Consider the following 15833-nt stretch of genomic DNA (forward strand, 5'->3'; position numbering starts at 1 on the left):
TAAAACGTTTCTTACTGAATGCAACTTTTATTCATTTGTTCACACTCCGTTTTTAAAGTGGAGCAACCAGAGTTTGCAGGTTTGATTCTCAGAAGTGGGTTTGGACAAACAGCCTCTTTCACCTTTTAGTTTTCACAACACTGACTATATTCTCAAAGCTAACACGCACTCGGACACACGGACCTTGAGGTTGGTCTCTCCATCGAGGCTGGTTGTGGTGATGTGACAGGTGCCGTCTGCGCGATCTGATGACAGCAGCACCAGGTCAACGGGGAAAGTTTCATCTTTAGCAACACGGACAATGTCCCCGACCTGGATGGACAGGCAGGAAAAACACACAAACACTCAATATAATACACTGTTAGTCAAATTATAAAGTTATTACTCCCTCCTTCATTAAATCTTCTCATTTTGCCTAAAATGACACCAAGCTATGATGCAGTTATTTGAAAATATAGCCTAAAACCTAAAAAATATATATATAATTATATGATATAAAAAGTCTTGTTGGCATTTGCATTTTAGATTGTCCATGTATTGTAGTTCATTCTTTTTTTAGCAATACAACCGCACCACACCCTCTTTTATGCGTTACAAAAATCTGCTAGGAAGCTGCATAATTAGATTTTTGTATATGGATAAAAAGTAATAAATTTTCATTGCCAACATTGAATTTCTAGTGATACATGGCAACACCTTCGTGCTTTTGTGCCAAATCAAGTCTTTCACTCCAGATGACAGAGAGATTCCTGTCTGTGACGGAGTTTTAAGTGACTATTCACACAACATTCCATTCGTGTTGGTTTGTGCTGATGCCTCAGTATCTGCGATGCGTACACAAGAAACTGTGCTCTTTTCATAGATTTTTAGTTTTTCGTCCTCTGTGTAGTCAGGTTCTACAGAACCACCACTCGCACCAGAAATGTAACGGCCATGCTAAAGTGAGTTGTGACTTTTGTCAGTGAAAAGCTGTTTTTAGGTTCTTTATGCTACAGGTTTTTTTATACCATCTCACCCTGATGTTTTTAGATCTTGTCTGGACCAGGCTCCCGCTGCGGACCACGAACACCGGAGCCCCGTTCACCTCGTTGTCCGCCTTGTGCCTCAGCCAGTCCTCGTAGCCCTGGGGAAAACATACGCTCAGCAACCAACCAACCAACCGAACGGAGCGGCTCAAAGCTTCCCAGTGGAAAACAGCTTTATTACTGAACAGTGGTCACCACTGATCAGGCACTGATCCACTGAAGTGATTCAAAAGCTTTTTTACATCAGTTTATAGATCCACTGACTAGACTTGGATATGGTACTGTACACACCTTAAGTTACTCATTTCCAAACACAACAAACTACAAAGAGGAATCTACTAGTGCTGCAACTGACGTTTATTTTAATTATCGATTAAGCTGTCAAATATTTTCCCAATCAAACGATTAGTTGTTTGGTCCATAAAATGAAAAATGTCCATCGTGTTTGCCAAAACCTCAAGATGATGGTTTTTTTTTTGATGTTGTTAGAAACCAGAAAATATTCACATTTAAGAAGCTTTTTTCCATAAAAACTACTTAATCGATTAATTAATCGATTATCAAAATAGTTGGCGATTAATTTAGTAATCGATTGCTAATCGACTAAGTGTTGCAACTCTAGAATCTACCATGTGCTTGTTCTCTCACCTGTTTTATGGCAGTTACTGTGATCACAAAGAAAAGAGGCAGGCCGCTGGTGATTGGGGAAGTCGGGGTATCTATCATTAACTGGAAAGAGACAAATGCAGAGGAGGGGATGTCAACAAACTGGTTGTGCAGTGGATTTAAATAAGAAAGTTCAATCAGAAACACCCGTAAGAGCGGGTGTGTCCTGCCAGAGAGAACACAGTAAATCTAAAACGTCAACAGAGAGAGGTAGTAGCTGATGTGTCAAACAGGAAATCTACACAACTTCCCTCAAAGGTTAACTGTCACTTTATAACTACACGCACGCACACGCACGCACGCACAGGCAGGCTCACCCACACAAAACATTTCCGGTACCCGACACGCCTCAGCTTTCTGAAGCTAACATGAGTCAGTGGTTGAAACGTTCGTTTTAGAAGATGATCCCACACATGTTTTACCCAGATGTGCAGTGGTACAAAAATAAAAGTTAGTGTTTTACATTCTTTTAAAAATAGATTTTCAAAGGTTCTGTAAGCAATTTTTGTTTTTATCGAACATTATTATTGAGAGAGGCAGGAAATGAGAAGGCTGTGCAGATGACATATTGAATTATCTTTAGATTAAGTTCAACCCAGATAGACTTCGATAGCTATGATCAGTTGAGACTGTTCAACTCCCCTGATTGACTTACAGCCATACTCTAATCAAACCACAGATGTATCCTGCCCCTCGTAAAAACAGGATTGATTTCCTCGACTACTGTATAAATAACCGTCTCTGAGGTACTGGCCCCCTTTAGCAAACGCTTGACCACAATAAAATACCACAACAACGACGTCGTTTCTACGATTCCCTAAATTTCCACCGCAACTCAAACGAGGGGAGACGCTGCAGTTACAGTTTATGTGGTGCAGAGAAAAAGCAGCAATGCTGCAGCTAAGGCTGAGAAGAAGAAGAGGACTGATAGTAAGTAAATGTTCTAAATATATATATATATATATATATATTATATCAGTCTTGCAAATGAGACAAGACACACACTCAGGTTCAAGAATACACACAATGTATTTAAATATAATAATAATGTCGAGAGCAATAATGATTAAAAACTGACTAACCGCCAGTAAAAACAAAACATTAAATCCTCTCTAACTATAATAAGGATCTGCATGAACTATAATGACACCATGATTTTTCTTTACTTGGCTTGTGAGAGAGAATTAGAGGGGTGGGGGTGGAAAAACAGTTCACAGCAGTTATCTAGGAATCCATCTACTGCTCAAAATGGCCGTCTAAGAAAACGCCAAAGATCATAATGTCAAAAACAGAAAGAAGCACTGTTTACAGCGACTTGAGACTAAGCTGACTTCAGCTTCACTGACAAGCCGAGTGGGAGAAAAGAAAAGAGTCAAGACGATTTCTCTGGCTTCAATGGCCAGGCCCAAATAAATCGGGAGAAGTCGGCAGAAAGATTTGAAAGCCAAATCCTAACTTCACCACCGGCTGACTGATGCAACGCGAAGGGCCCCGACGGCCCCGGGACGGCTGCAGAGTCACACGCATTACTTAATGTGTGGGTGTAATGTCTTAATACAGACGCAGACCTGTCTCTCTGTCGGGCCCTGAGAGTGGAATGAGTCAGGCGCTCATATAGCCAAACAGACACTTGTATGGTGGATACGCACATTTCGTATTTTAGGGCACGAAAACTGAGGACACACTTGAACCATCAACGAGAATGTGTACCCGCAGTGAGGAATAGTGAGCGATTGTGAGTGTTTGTACCTGTACAAGGAAGATGATGAGAAAATAGAAGTTGGCTATTCTCCTGAACTGCTCAAACAGATTCTTGGGGACAAAGTTCCAAATCGTGTACTGAAAGAGAAAAACAAAAAATACATTTAGGGTATATTGAAATAGGACGAAGACAGGTTTTATGAGGGGTATCTGCAGATATCATCCAGCTTTTCAATATCAAATGGAATAGCAATGAAATGCATGAGGCAGGAAACCCAAATCTTATTTCTTGGCAGTATTCAAAACTATAAATCAGATAAATTAAGAAAAGGTAAACGATGAATTAGATTTAAAAATCATCTGTGTAGTATTACACAAAAACCATAGTATCTTACATTTCCATGTCATGAAATGGCTGAAATCAAATAAATGCAGAGCTGGAGCTAAACAATTTTTGGTGTTTTTCTCCTCAAGGGATTTATCCTCAGACGTTTTCATACGTTTCAACGTTGCCCGAGTCCACAGCGCACATTTGAATTCCAAAATAAAATAAGAGATATTAGTGTCAATTAACAGGAAGTTGACGTCCTGAAATTTGTATGACCTCAGAGGAGCTGCTCACTCGCTGCTGTGACTTGTTTTCGTTTTACCATTAATTTAAATTCAATCAAAATCTGACAGCATGGTCTAGAGTGAAGGACGTCTTAATAACTTGCTATTAAGGTGAAAGTCATGCCATTAATATACAGAAGAGTTGTCTTATTTTTACTTGAGCTGTCTGTCTCTCAAACAGTATGACTAATAATCAATTTAATCCTAACCGAGGTAACTTAACTCTACTGTCAATCATTTTATCTACTGTCTAATCAATGACTCATCGCTGCTGGTGGCAGGCGGTTGCCTCTTTGGATTATCCTTTTGTTCTGCCGTCTTCTAACTGAAATGAATCATCTCACGACCATAAAAACTTCTTCTCTGACTTGATCCTGTTATTGACAAATGGCGCTTCACCCCTCAACTCTATGCCACTACAGACAAAACTTTTTTTAAATGACATGTCAGAAAATTTGACTTATTTTCTTCTGACTCGTGCAAAATGTCATCGTTCATTTCTTTTAAAAAGTCAGTTGATATTTAATTAAAAAGAGAAAAAAAAAACACAGTGCTTCTATCAGTTGTCTGTTTTTGCACTTGGTTTTTGTGGTGGATAATGCAGAATTTGAAATGTGATATGGCAGTAATGTGAAGATTCATGATGCAAGTTGACACATTTTGCAGATCTGAACTTTTACTTCCTTTTAATTAAAAGACAATTAAAGACAGTAAAAGAAAAATATTATTGCCTCTGACGGATTAACATGAAATCCGAAACTGGCTCAAGCAACAGTTGGTACCTTGGATGAGATGATCCTGTTGTCTGCAAAGCGCTGGGGTACGTAGTGGCCATGCTGCGGGAAGCGGTTTGCTACATAAATCGTTCTGGTCTCGCTCTGATGAGGAGGGTCGAAGCCCTGAGGGAGGGGAGGAAACAAGAGACGAGAGAGAGAGTGGAGGGAAGGAAAAGAAAGGGGGGGGGGGCAATGGAAAGGGTGGAAAAGGGAGACATGCAGGTTATTTACATTCAAAACAACTTTTAGTACATCACTTCTATGAAAGTTATTTTAATAAGTAGGGCAGTGGTGCGGCACCTTAGCACAAAGTGTTGATAAATGTGTCTGACCTCTTTTCATGTACACTGTTATTATGTTATATTAATGAGCTTCTAATTTGATGACCAAGTAATTGTTTGAATCATTTTTCCAACTAAACGCTCAACATTTTTCTAGTAATTCTTCAGAAATTTAAAATACTCTTGTGGGGAGTCTGGAGCTTTGGTTTGTCAGAAAGACTTTTTTTCTCTCCACGTTTTCTTTTTGCAAAATAATGAATTAAGAAATCTTGATTTTAAACAACAACTATATTATTCCTTGGTTGCACCCCTACATTATTAAGATAACGTATTACTAATAATAACTGCTGTTAGTGTAAAAACACAAATAACAGCCTGTGAAATACTGTTTTCATTGTCATTTCCAGATTTATAACATTTAAAAACTAACTGACTGGAGGGCAGAGTTATGGCTTGTGGTCCAGAGGCTCAGTCATTTCACACTGTTGGCATTAAAGAGAAACCTGACTCACCCCTGTAAGTCAAAACCATACTTAAATCCACTTGAGGCAACAGTTTGTGTCAAACCCCTGACCTCATGAAAATAAATGAAAAAAAAAAGAAAGATTTGTTTGCCTATTGCAATTTCTCATAACGGGAACATATGCACTCTTTTATCAAGTCCATGCCGAATGAATCAAGGCAGCAATAGCTAGAAGGTCAATCTATTTCATCCACTAACCCAAACTGGTTGGCGGTTCGATCCCTGCCTTCCCCCAGTCCGCATGCCCTTGTGTCCTCGGGCAAGACACAAGGGCTGCAACTAACGATTATTTTCATAATCGATTAGTTGTTTGGTCCATAAAAGGTCATAAAATGGTGGAAAATGTCGATCGTGTTTCCCAAACCCCAAGATGATGTTTTGATTTGTCCACACACCAAAGATATTTAGTTTACTGTCATAGAGGAGAAAAGAAACCAGAACATATTCACATTTAAGAACACACAGTGTATGAATGTGACAGAAAAAGCGCAGCAAATAGCAGCTCTGTATGTAGTGTGTGTGTGAACGGGTAAATGTGACTTGTGCTGGTCAATACGACTAGAAAAGGCGCTACAGTCCATTCGCTTTCCAATTTTAAAAAAATCACTTTTAAAAATAAAAACAAGTTTTTTCCAGGATTTTCCATTTCTACAACTGAGTTATTCTTTTCCACTCGGCTCACAGCTTTCTAAAAAAACCCTCCATGTGACCTTTCTCTGTCGTTTACCTCCATTTGTTTCAGACGGGTTTAGTCAGACTTCAGCGCACAGCTAATGGATAGAAGCGGAGTCAAAACCGTGGCTACAACTGGATGAACCACTAAACATCGACTCGTGGAGCCTTAAGCCGCCGTCCCAGTCGGTCGTGGCAAACGGCAGCATTGTGTCAACTGACTGTGAATTCCCCACCTGGCAAAGGCAGCCAACCAAAGGATGTTCCCACAAAGTCCAAGTAAATGAAGGAACCCTGATTAAAACCTCCAAGTGTATCCGGCTGCTGTCTTAAACTGTGATTAACAGAAGCCTTAAAAAAAAAAAAAAAGATCCTACATTTAATTAAATCTTAAATCTTTACTTTAATTAAAGAGTCACAGGTCATCGTTTCTGGTAAAAACCTCACAGGAAGAGCAAAGTTTACTTTTCTTTTTTATCAGTCTTTCAACACAACTCTGAATTTTATCATCAGAACCTTTTCTAAAGGAAGTTCAACCGAGTGGTGGGGGGCACGTCTGGACGCCGGGCTGTATGCAGCCCCACGAGACTGTTTCATCCATGTTGCTTTTTTGTAAATACAAAAAAAGGAAAACGTATCACGACAGTAAGTCTTTAATGATAAATAGACTCCAAAATGTCCTACATGGTGGCTAATCTCCAGTGTCCTCTCAGCGGAACTGGATGAGTTGTACGGGAAATGCATTTGGATAAAATGAGTTTGTTTTTTTGGGGGCTAGGAAGCTGAAATTCATTCAGAAGAAGAATTTGTGAAGAACAGCCTTGTTGCCAGCAGACAAAGTGAAATTATCGCCAGTTTGTTGAACAAAAACACTGAAAAGACCCTTCAAGAACCAGTTTTTTTCTCTCTGGCCGATGATGAAACAACAGACAGGACGAATACCCCCCAACGTGCCTCTTTTGAGGGTGGGATAGATTACTGCAATGTTTGTTAAGAGGGAGACAATGCCGCGTTTGCAAGCCAGGAATGTTGTGGCTAGTGCAACTGATAAAACCGCATAAGCCTGCTAGGAAGGACATTTGAATATTCCGAGGAGTTTGCAAAAAAACTCCTGCAGGCATTTGGTGGGAGGTTTCAGAACACAAACATTAAACAAAAAGGAAACGGAACATATTTGCCAGGCCGCTTAACTGTGGAAGCAGCTCGTGTGCCTGACGACCTACGACGTGAAATCGTTGATCTGCGAAAAGCGACGACAAGCTCAGAGCTTCGCGCGACAAACTTCCCTTCTGGCTCGAGTTCTAGAAACTTTGCGTCCATTTTCTATGGAGACGGAAGTTCGCATTGCATCTCTGTTTGGGACGACCTAATGTTTTGAGCGTTTCTTTTTCAAAAGGGGACACTTGCAAAGACTCGGTACTGATGATGACACTACTCGAAGCTGGTTTTGGTCAGTCCGTCTTGAGCTGAACCATCTTATAACAGACACCTGATCATTTAGTATGGCTCTAAGGATGCTATTGGGATAGCCATTGATGGAGGTCGACGAGGGTTAATTGATGTGATTTTGTGCAGTGAACAGGCACGGAGGGGGGCCGTGTAAATTTCTACCTGCCCGGAAGTTAATTTCTACCTGCCCAGAACAGGAGAAGAAAAAAAACCTAACGGGTGCGATGACGAGAGAGAGAGAAAGAGCAGAAAACAGCAGGGCGGAGAGAGCTGCAGAGAAACAGCCCCTACAATGAAGCAACACACTAAATCAGAGGTCTCTCGCGCTATCTCGAGAAGAGTCAAAAATATAAATCGATGAGAAACACTGTTGTTTGTCAGAGGAGGACAGATTGTCTCACTCCCTTTCTCCACCCAGTGTTTCAGTCCGTCAGGTTGCTTAATCATTCATTTCTTTGCAAACGGTAGCTTAAGTTAGTTTAATTGGTGGCTGGTTACACACACAGTAAACCTTCTTGTGAAAGTGTAACAAAGGTGTGGGATTGAGAAACGTAGGTAGGAGCCGTGTAAGAACTGCAGTGAGAACTGCAGTGCCGCTTTAATGAAATAATAATTATTGCAGCTGTCGGTCGCAAAAAGAGGAACTAGTGATTTCTACCTCAAACGGAAAATAATTAAAGAAAAGTCTACAATATGAGAGTCTCTGTGCTAAGACCTATCCCTGAATCGAAAGCCTGAGTCTTGTGCTCCACTTCGGGCAGCCTTTATTAAAAGACAGTAGATCATTTTAGGGCTGCAACTCCCGATTAGATTCATTATCGGTCAATCTATAGATCATTTTTTTGATTAGTTGTTTGGTCCATAAAATGCCATGAAATGGTGAAAAACGTTGATAGTTTTTTCCAAAACCCCATGATGGGTTTGGTTTGTCCTATAACCAAAGATTTTCAGTTTACTGTCACAGAACAGCAAAGAAACCAGAAAATATTCACATTTCAGAAGCTGGAATCTGAGAATTCAGACTTTTTTCCCGATTACTTTAAGTACGTGACCGATTAATTGATTATCAAATTAATGGGCAATGAATTCAGTAGTCGACTAATCGATGGATTGTTGCAGCTCTACATTATATTATTATTATTATTATTATTTCATGTTAGTGCACGAACCCCTCCTTGTATAACCGCTGGCCCTGCCCACGTTTTGTGAAGCGAGATGGCTGCAGCTCCGATCGCCAGTGATGGAAAACATCACACTCAGGGCGGGGGCGACACACATGTTTGCCCCTAAGGCCTTTATCACATTATGGCTTCTTTCAGAGCACACAACACATCAATCACCTGCCAATTATGGTGCAGTTAAACCAGAAACACCGACAGCCTACAACAACACTGCCACACCGCAGCTAGCACAGCCCTGAAAGAAGTTTGAATTGAAAGCACACCAGTGATGTGAATCCAAGTAGAAGACAGTGCTGCGATGAAAATGTAAAGAAATGTTGCTGTCCTTATGGCAAAAATATTGCATTGCGGCTTTCTCTCGTTCATGTCCCTATCAATTTGCAGGCTGACAGGTAATTACTCCCTGCATGACGCCTCCAGGTCCCACACGGTGCTTTGTGGGAAACATTGCCCTGAACAAAAAGCCAGGGAGAGACGGAACCAAGGCATCACAATAAAGGCAAAAGCACCGAGTGGTATTATAGAAGCATTTAATCAACTGGGATGAGCGAATCGGAGATGGAGATGGAGAGAGAGAGAGAGGGAGAGATCGAGTTGCATAAAGATTATTGGTAAAGACGGAAAGGCTGCGGAACAAAGAGGAAGAGAGAGAGAGAGAGAGAGAGAGAGAGAGAGAGAGAGAGAGAGAGAGACACTGTCTGTCTGTGTGTTTGACGGTATTACTGATGACAAGAGCAATACCAACATGACCATAGGCGTGCCAAACAAATATCTAATAACACGTGGCATGGAATGAAAAGCCAGAAGCAAGAGCTACAGACGATAAGGAACTGGAAGGTTTTATCACGGGTGTCATATATATAGACCAGCTCCTTATCAGATGTTTTCCTGCTTTATTACAGTTAAACGGACCATGGGGATCACTGCAGCGATTTCCAAGAAAGATCACACATTGAAACTGTAAAAGTGTGGGACATCCTAACAGGCTAAGATACGTGGTATGAACACCAAACAACATACATCTTCATAATCCTCTCCATTTTTCACTTCTTAAATTATTTCAATCTGACATGAAATTGTTCGTATGGAGTGAAACTTAAAGTAAGGTAATTTATAAAAATGAACATTTCATAAAATTGAAATATCTTCTCTCTTATTGCATTGAGGCCATATCGCAAAACTCCCATGTGAGCCATATCAATTCTCGCTGCAGGAAAGCTTATCATTTGTCAAGCATTGCCTTTCGGGAAATAAAACTTAAAAACAAAAATAATATATCGCTCATATAGAGTTATGAAAAAAAAAATGTAACCGCGGTGGTTGGAAAGAAAGATATTACCGCCGCACATTCCCCTCCTCCCTTCTCCTCCTCCACACGGAGCTATGTCACCAGAAAGAAGCTGATAAGCAACGCTGAGAGAATAAACACCTGTGCAATAACTTCCAGCTGATATTCAGGTCAGACAAATGCCCCCGACAGACTTTTTCATGAGGCCAGATGCATGTTAATTACATTTTTTAATTAATAGCTAGGCGGGTCAGTAAAATGGGATGGGTCAATTGAACGGACAGTGGACACTAACTCTCTGTGGTGCTCTTTTAAAAAAATAATAAAGCTCAGGACAAAACTTTAAAAGTAGAGAGAAAACTTTTTTTTCGTACACGCAAGAGTGGAGGACTTTAATAAGCGACATGCAAGTTCAATATTGAGTACAGGGAGCTCTCGTGGGAGCTCAGACACAGCTCTGCACTGATTAAACTCACTGGCTGTGGTGACGTCAACAGTTTGGCCAATGTGCCTTATCTAAGAATATGCATTCATTCATTCATTCGTTCATTCTAGAGCTGCAGCAGTTATTAATAAATTAATTGCCAACTATTTTGATAATCGATTAATCAGCTCAAGTAGTTTATTCTTTAATTTCAGCTTCTTAAATGTGAATATGTTCTGGTTTCTTTGCTCCTCTAAATATCTTTGGTGTGTGGACAAAACAAAAACATCATCTTGGGACATTTTTCACCATTTTACGGACCAAACAACTGTTCGATGAATCGGGGAAATAATTGAGGGATTAATCGATTATGAAAACAATGGTTAGCTGCAGCCCTAATTCATTCATTCATTCATTTAGATGAGCAGGCTCACGCAGCCCCTCTACCACTCACACCACTTTCATTTCTAGTGTCTGTCAATGCAGGTTCTTAATATCCAAACATTGACTTTTGACAAAACCTAACAAAAAATTAAATACCATAAAACTCGTATCATATAACCAGTAGAGGTGCAGCAGTAAATCAATTAGTTATCGAATACTAAACTAGACGCCAACTACTTTACTAAATCGATTAATCGGTGCAAGTAGTTTCGATGAATAAATAAGTCCAAAATCTCTGATTTCAGCTTCTTAAATGTGAATATCTTCTGGTTCCTTCGCTCTTTGGTGTGTGGACAAAACAAAAACATCGTCTTGGGGTTTTGGGAAACACGGTCGACATTTTTCATCATTTGATGGACCAAACAACTAATCGATTGAATGAGAATAATCATTAGCGGCAGCCCTAATCCATTCATTCATTCATTCTTTCAGTCATTCATTCTACCATTCACACCACTTTCATTTCTAAAGTATGTCAATACAGGTTCTTAAAATCAAAATTCTACTTTAACAAGCCTAACAAAAACAAACAAACACCCCAAATCTCCTGTCATACAACCACCGAGTCCCAGCAGCACGAGTGAAACACAAATCAAACATCCCAGCATGACGACAACACGAGTCAGTCTACTGTTACTACGTGTACTGGAATAAAAAGAAATTCGATCATAATCAGGTGAGAGCTAGTTTCCTTGTCGCCTGTCGATGCGTCACCATCACAATCGTGTTTGTAGGCAAACAACAGCTGATTACAGCAAAAACACGACGCTCCCTGGACATGTGTGTGTAATCGATCTTGGGTCATTGTGGTTAAGTTGAGACAATGAAGACATCCACACGGCAGCGATTCATCATTAAAGGCGTAGTAAAAAGTTAGCATGACATGAGAGAGAGAGAGAGAGAGAGAGAGAGAGAGAGAGAGAGAGAGAGAGAGAGAGAGAGAGAGAGAGATGGGTCACTAAGTTTTCAGGCTTCAGACAGTTCAGGCTACAGGTCGTGCCAGCTGTTGGTCCCAGTGTGTTGGTTTTCTGGACATGAATAATAAATAAGTACAATAAAACGAACTGTGTGGTTAACAGTTAGCTCTAGCTATAAAAAAAAAAAAAAATAGGAGAGGAGTTAGCTAACAGTAGTTCAACTTTGCCAAGTTTTACCCTGTTAGCCAGCTAGCTAGCTAGCTAGCGTTACCTTTAGTTGTCACAGGATATTTTCTCTTTTTTTTTTTAAATGATGGGACACGATTCATTTGTAGTCAAGTCAATTGGAGCATAACTTCAAATTAAACTTCCGATTCAAACTCAAAGCTGCTCACAACTAGTTGGCAGAGCTAACACAGCTAGCTAGGAGGGAGGGTGGCTAACGACGCGCTAACCTACACCTGGCTGCGAAACAATGTTTCAGACACATTGGCGGCAGCTAATTGGCTCAATGACCGGAAGTGTGTTCAGCTTTCAGTGCGATAACTTTTGTATTTACGTGGCTGTTGTTGTTGTTTTGTGTGTGTGTGTGTGCGCGCTAATGGAGGCTAACGTTAAGAGAAAGGTGAGGGAGCAGGGTTTTATTACCAGCTGCTGTCGTATCCACCGTAACATCCTGGCGAGAAGAAGAAAAAAAAGGCAACCGTTCGAAGTGGCGAGCACCGCCGCTAGCTCCGCGCTAGCGAACTAGCTCCTCCGACCAGAACCGGTCCCGAAGCATCAAATGTTTCCGCCCCCGGTCGACGCGGCAGCTCCTCTCGGTCGCATCACGCGACCAGGTCCGCGCAGGTGGAAGTGTGCAACACGACGAATCCGCTCTCTCCCATTCCGCGGTGATGTCACGCGAACGACGAGCCCCCGGCGAGAGGAGTGACAGACGGCGGCTGGCCACGGAGGAGTCCCGGCGAGCTACGCACCGTCGCAGCTCTGCCGCCGCGATCAGCTTCCACCACCGCCCCCCTCCGCCAGCAGCTCTGTGCGGCGGACAGGCTGCTCTCTGGCGGCCTCTCCACGCCCCCTGCCTGCCCGTCTGTCTGACTGCAGCCACTGAGGAAGACGATGGAGTAATCGATCAATCGATTACTAAATTAATCGGCAACCATTCTGATAATCGATTAATCGGCTCAAAGTCAGAATTCTCTGGTTTCAGCTTCTTTAATGTTGAATATTTTTCTGGTTTCTTTGCTCATCTGTGACAGTAAACTGAATATCTTTGGTGCATTTTATGACCTTTTATTGACCACACAACTGATCGATTAATCAAGGAAAATAATCAACATACATCGATTATGAAAATAATCATTGGTTGCAGACCTAATAGATAGATATATATGATCGATAGATATGATAGATAGATAGATAAATAGATAGATCTGATAGAAAGATAGATATGATAGACAGATAGATAGATATGATAGGTAGATAGATAGATAGATATGATAGATATATAGATGATACATAGATACATAGTGGAGCTGCAACAGTTAATCGATTGATCGATTAATGATCGATTACTAAATTCATCTGTAACAATTTTGATAATAAAGATAGATAGCTACTTTATTTCTTTAAGGTTATCTAGAGCTGAATGACTCCAAAAGTATAGAGATGTGTATTTTGCAGTGCGACTATAACTGCTGAACTTCACTGCGTTGCAAGCTGCTAATACCCCAAAAAGTAATAAAGCAGGGCTCGGAGTCATATCTGGATCGCTGACTTGGCACTTTTTTTTCTTCTTTAAACTGGTGTATGGTACTTTTTGACTTACAGCCAACAGAGTGGAGACTTAGTTTCAGATTTGTTTAAGCCCGGAGAGACTCTGTTTCTAATCTCCTGGGGCACGTCCTATAAATGAAAATGTGCTGCAGGGGACAAACTAGTCGCTCACACGTTCATTCATTCACAGGCCTTTGCTCAGTCAAGTCCTTTCCTTCTCTTTGATTGATTGTGTGGCCCATTTTGAGGGTGGAATATTCTGAAAACATTTGTGCTATTTATTTTAAGAGCAAGGTGAATCTTTTATGCATTTGCCTGTTATTCCTCCGTTTCTAAATCCCAGCAGCAATGATCTGTGGTCCTCCACTTGTTCCCAGGATTTTCTCTTGTGAGGCATCTCACATAAAGTGAGGTCATCCGAGCATTAGTGGCACTCTCTCTCCCCGTGATGAAGCCACTCCTGCCTCCTCGGAGACTCGGCTGCTTGTTCGTCCCCATCAGTCGATAATGTACCGGGCGACCTCCCGCAGGGAGGAGCTTGAATATCTGAGCACCAGAAAAGGGTTTGGCTGTACTGTGCGACTTTCTAAATTGATCTGTGTATATGATTGAGAACACCGAGATGTGATGTCTTCCTCCATCACTGGCAAGAGAAGCGAATGGCAGATGATAATGATCCTGTGTGAATCAATGTGTTCCAGCAGCTGTAAAACAAATCTGAAATCTGCAGCTGCTCAGCAGTTTCGTCCTCTCTTTTCTGGCATCTTGGATGAATGAAAGAGTCAAACATACATTAGGTTTGCTCCTTAAAAGTGCAACTGTGACTCAACTCTCTCCCGCTCAACACCCTCCGCCTCCTCCTGGCCTCTCCTTCGTGAAATCCTCCTCTAAAGACCAGAACAGACAGTGGAGCTAAACCGAACGCCACCGACATGCTCTTATCTCCAGGACTGAGACAGCTTCAGGCCGCTGTGTGTGAGTCAGCAGAGTGGGGGCAGTGACTGTGCCACAGTGCTTGCAAAAAAACATCTTGGGTTAGAGACCCACTCATCTATCATTGTGTGTACAGCAGCCAGTGTCACGCCGATTACCGGGGATGGTTTTCCTGCCCGTGTAACCAGTAAAAGCAGAAATGTCCAAAGAAAGACAGCTTCACTTTACCCTATGCAAATCCCGCGGCTAATCCGCTATCTGTCTGTGTTTGTACGCGAGCCCAGAAACTAACCCATATACCCATGTGACTGTCAGGATGTAATCTCGAGGTTTCACTGACTTACATAACGCCACTGCAGCAGCAGCAGCAGCATCTGGACGCTCCCATCTCGCAGGATTGGAGGTTAATATTTAATGATGAAAGGCCTGCAGTGATGTCCGTGATGTCGGTGTGTCGAGATAAAAAAAGAAAAACCCGTACGAATCTAAAAGTAAACTTTCTTTTTTCAGGGACTGAGGAAATCCCTCCCTGGAAGAAAGACGGTTATGAGACGATTAAAAGCACAAAGCATATCTCCATATACAGTGTGAGCAAACATTCAACCTAATCCCTCTGGTTGGAGTTTATTATAAAAAAAATACATCTAATCCACAGATCCTCTCCTTATTGTTCGTGTCATGAGATCACGCAACACACATTATATCGGCCAAATTCATTTCATTTACTTTATATGCTTCATTAAGCCTGAGTCATATTATAGACTCTGGCCACGCACAGCCGCCGTCAGTTGAAATATGCTGTATGTTTAATATCTTCCTGCCTCAGACAGAAAGAGCACCGGTCAGTGATCCATGATGCCCTTGATGTCGGTGGATGATGGTGTTATACCAGAGAATGTCTGGTTGCCTTCCCAGCTTTGTCTTGAATTCACCCTCAGTTCTACACAGGGATCTTGCTCCTGTCAAATGAAATGCTCAAGGCTAACAGGTTGGAATTCCATCCATCCATCGTCTACCGCTTTATCCATTGTATGTTTCAAGTAAGATATGCAATTGGGTATAATTTACAATTTATCAATTTCAGTTTAAAAAGAAGATAATATGAGTCCTGCTTGCGAAAAAATAAAATCCACAACCTTAAAGCTCACATAGGTTACATACTGAG

The 15833-nt window shown here is 41.3% G+C and overlaps 1 protein-coding gene across 3 annotated transcripts in view; it reads right to left on the reverse strand.

The window, feature by feature from the left end:
* Window positions 1–13050, reverse strand: part of atp11b (ATPase phospholipid transporting 11B (putative)) — a 45807-nt gene extending 32757 nt beyond the window's left edge. For all 3 annotated transcript variants that reach the window (XR_004795548.2, XM_035646908.2, XM_035646907.2), the window contains exons 1-6: window positions 12608–13050; window positions 4787–4903; window positions 3441–3530; window positions 1674–1754; window positions 1016–1123; window positions 184–312 (exon numbers count right to left, since the gene is read on the reverse strand). Coding sequence is in view for 2 of the 3 variants with exons in the window: in XM_035646908.2 (XP_035502801.2) it covers window positions 184–312; window positions 1016–1123; window positions 1674–1754; window positions 3441–3530; window positions 4787–4903; window positions 12608–12634 (552 nt within the window). In the remaining variant the exon portion in view is untranslated. The remainder of the gene's footprint in view (window positions 1–183; window positions 313–1015; window positions 1124–1673; window positions 1755–3440; window positions 3531–4786; window positions 4904–12607) is intronic.
* Between the last annotated feature and the right edge of the window lie 2783 nt (window positions 13051–15833).

Source organism: Scophthalmus maximus, chromosome 13, assembly GCF_022379125.1.
Source record: "Scophthalmus maximus strain ysfricsl-2021 chromosome 13, ASM2237912v1, whole genome shotgun sequence".
NCBI classification, from domain to species: domain Eukaryota; kingdom Metazoa; phylum Chordata; class Actinopteri; order Pleuronectiformes; family Scophthalmidae; genus Scophthalmus; species Scophthalmus maximus.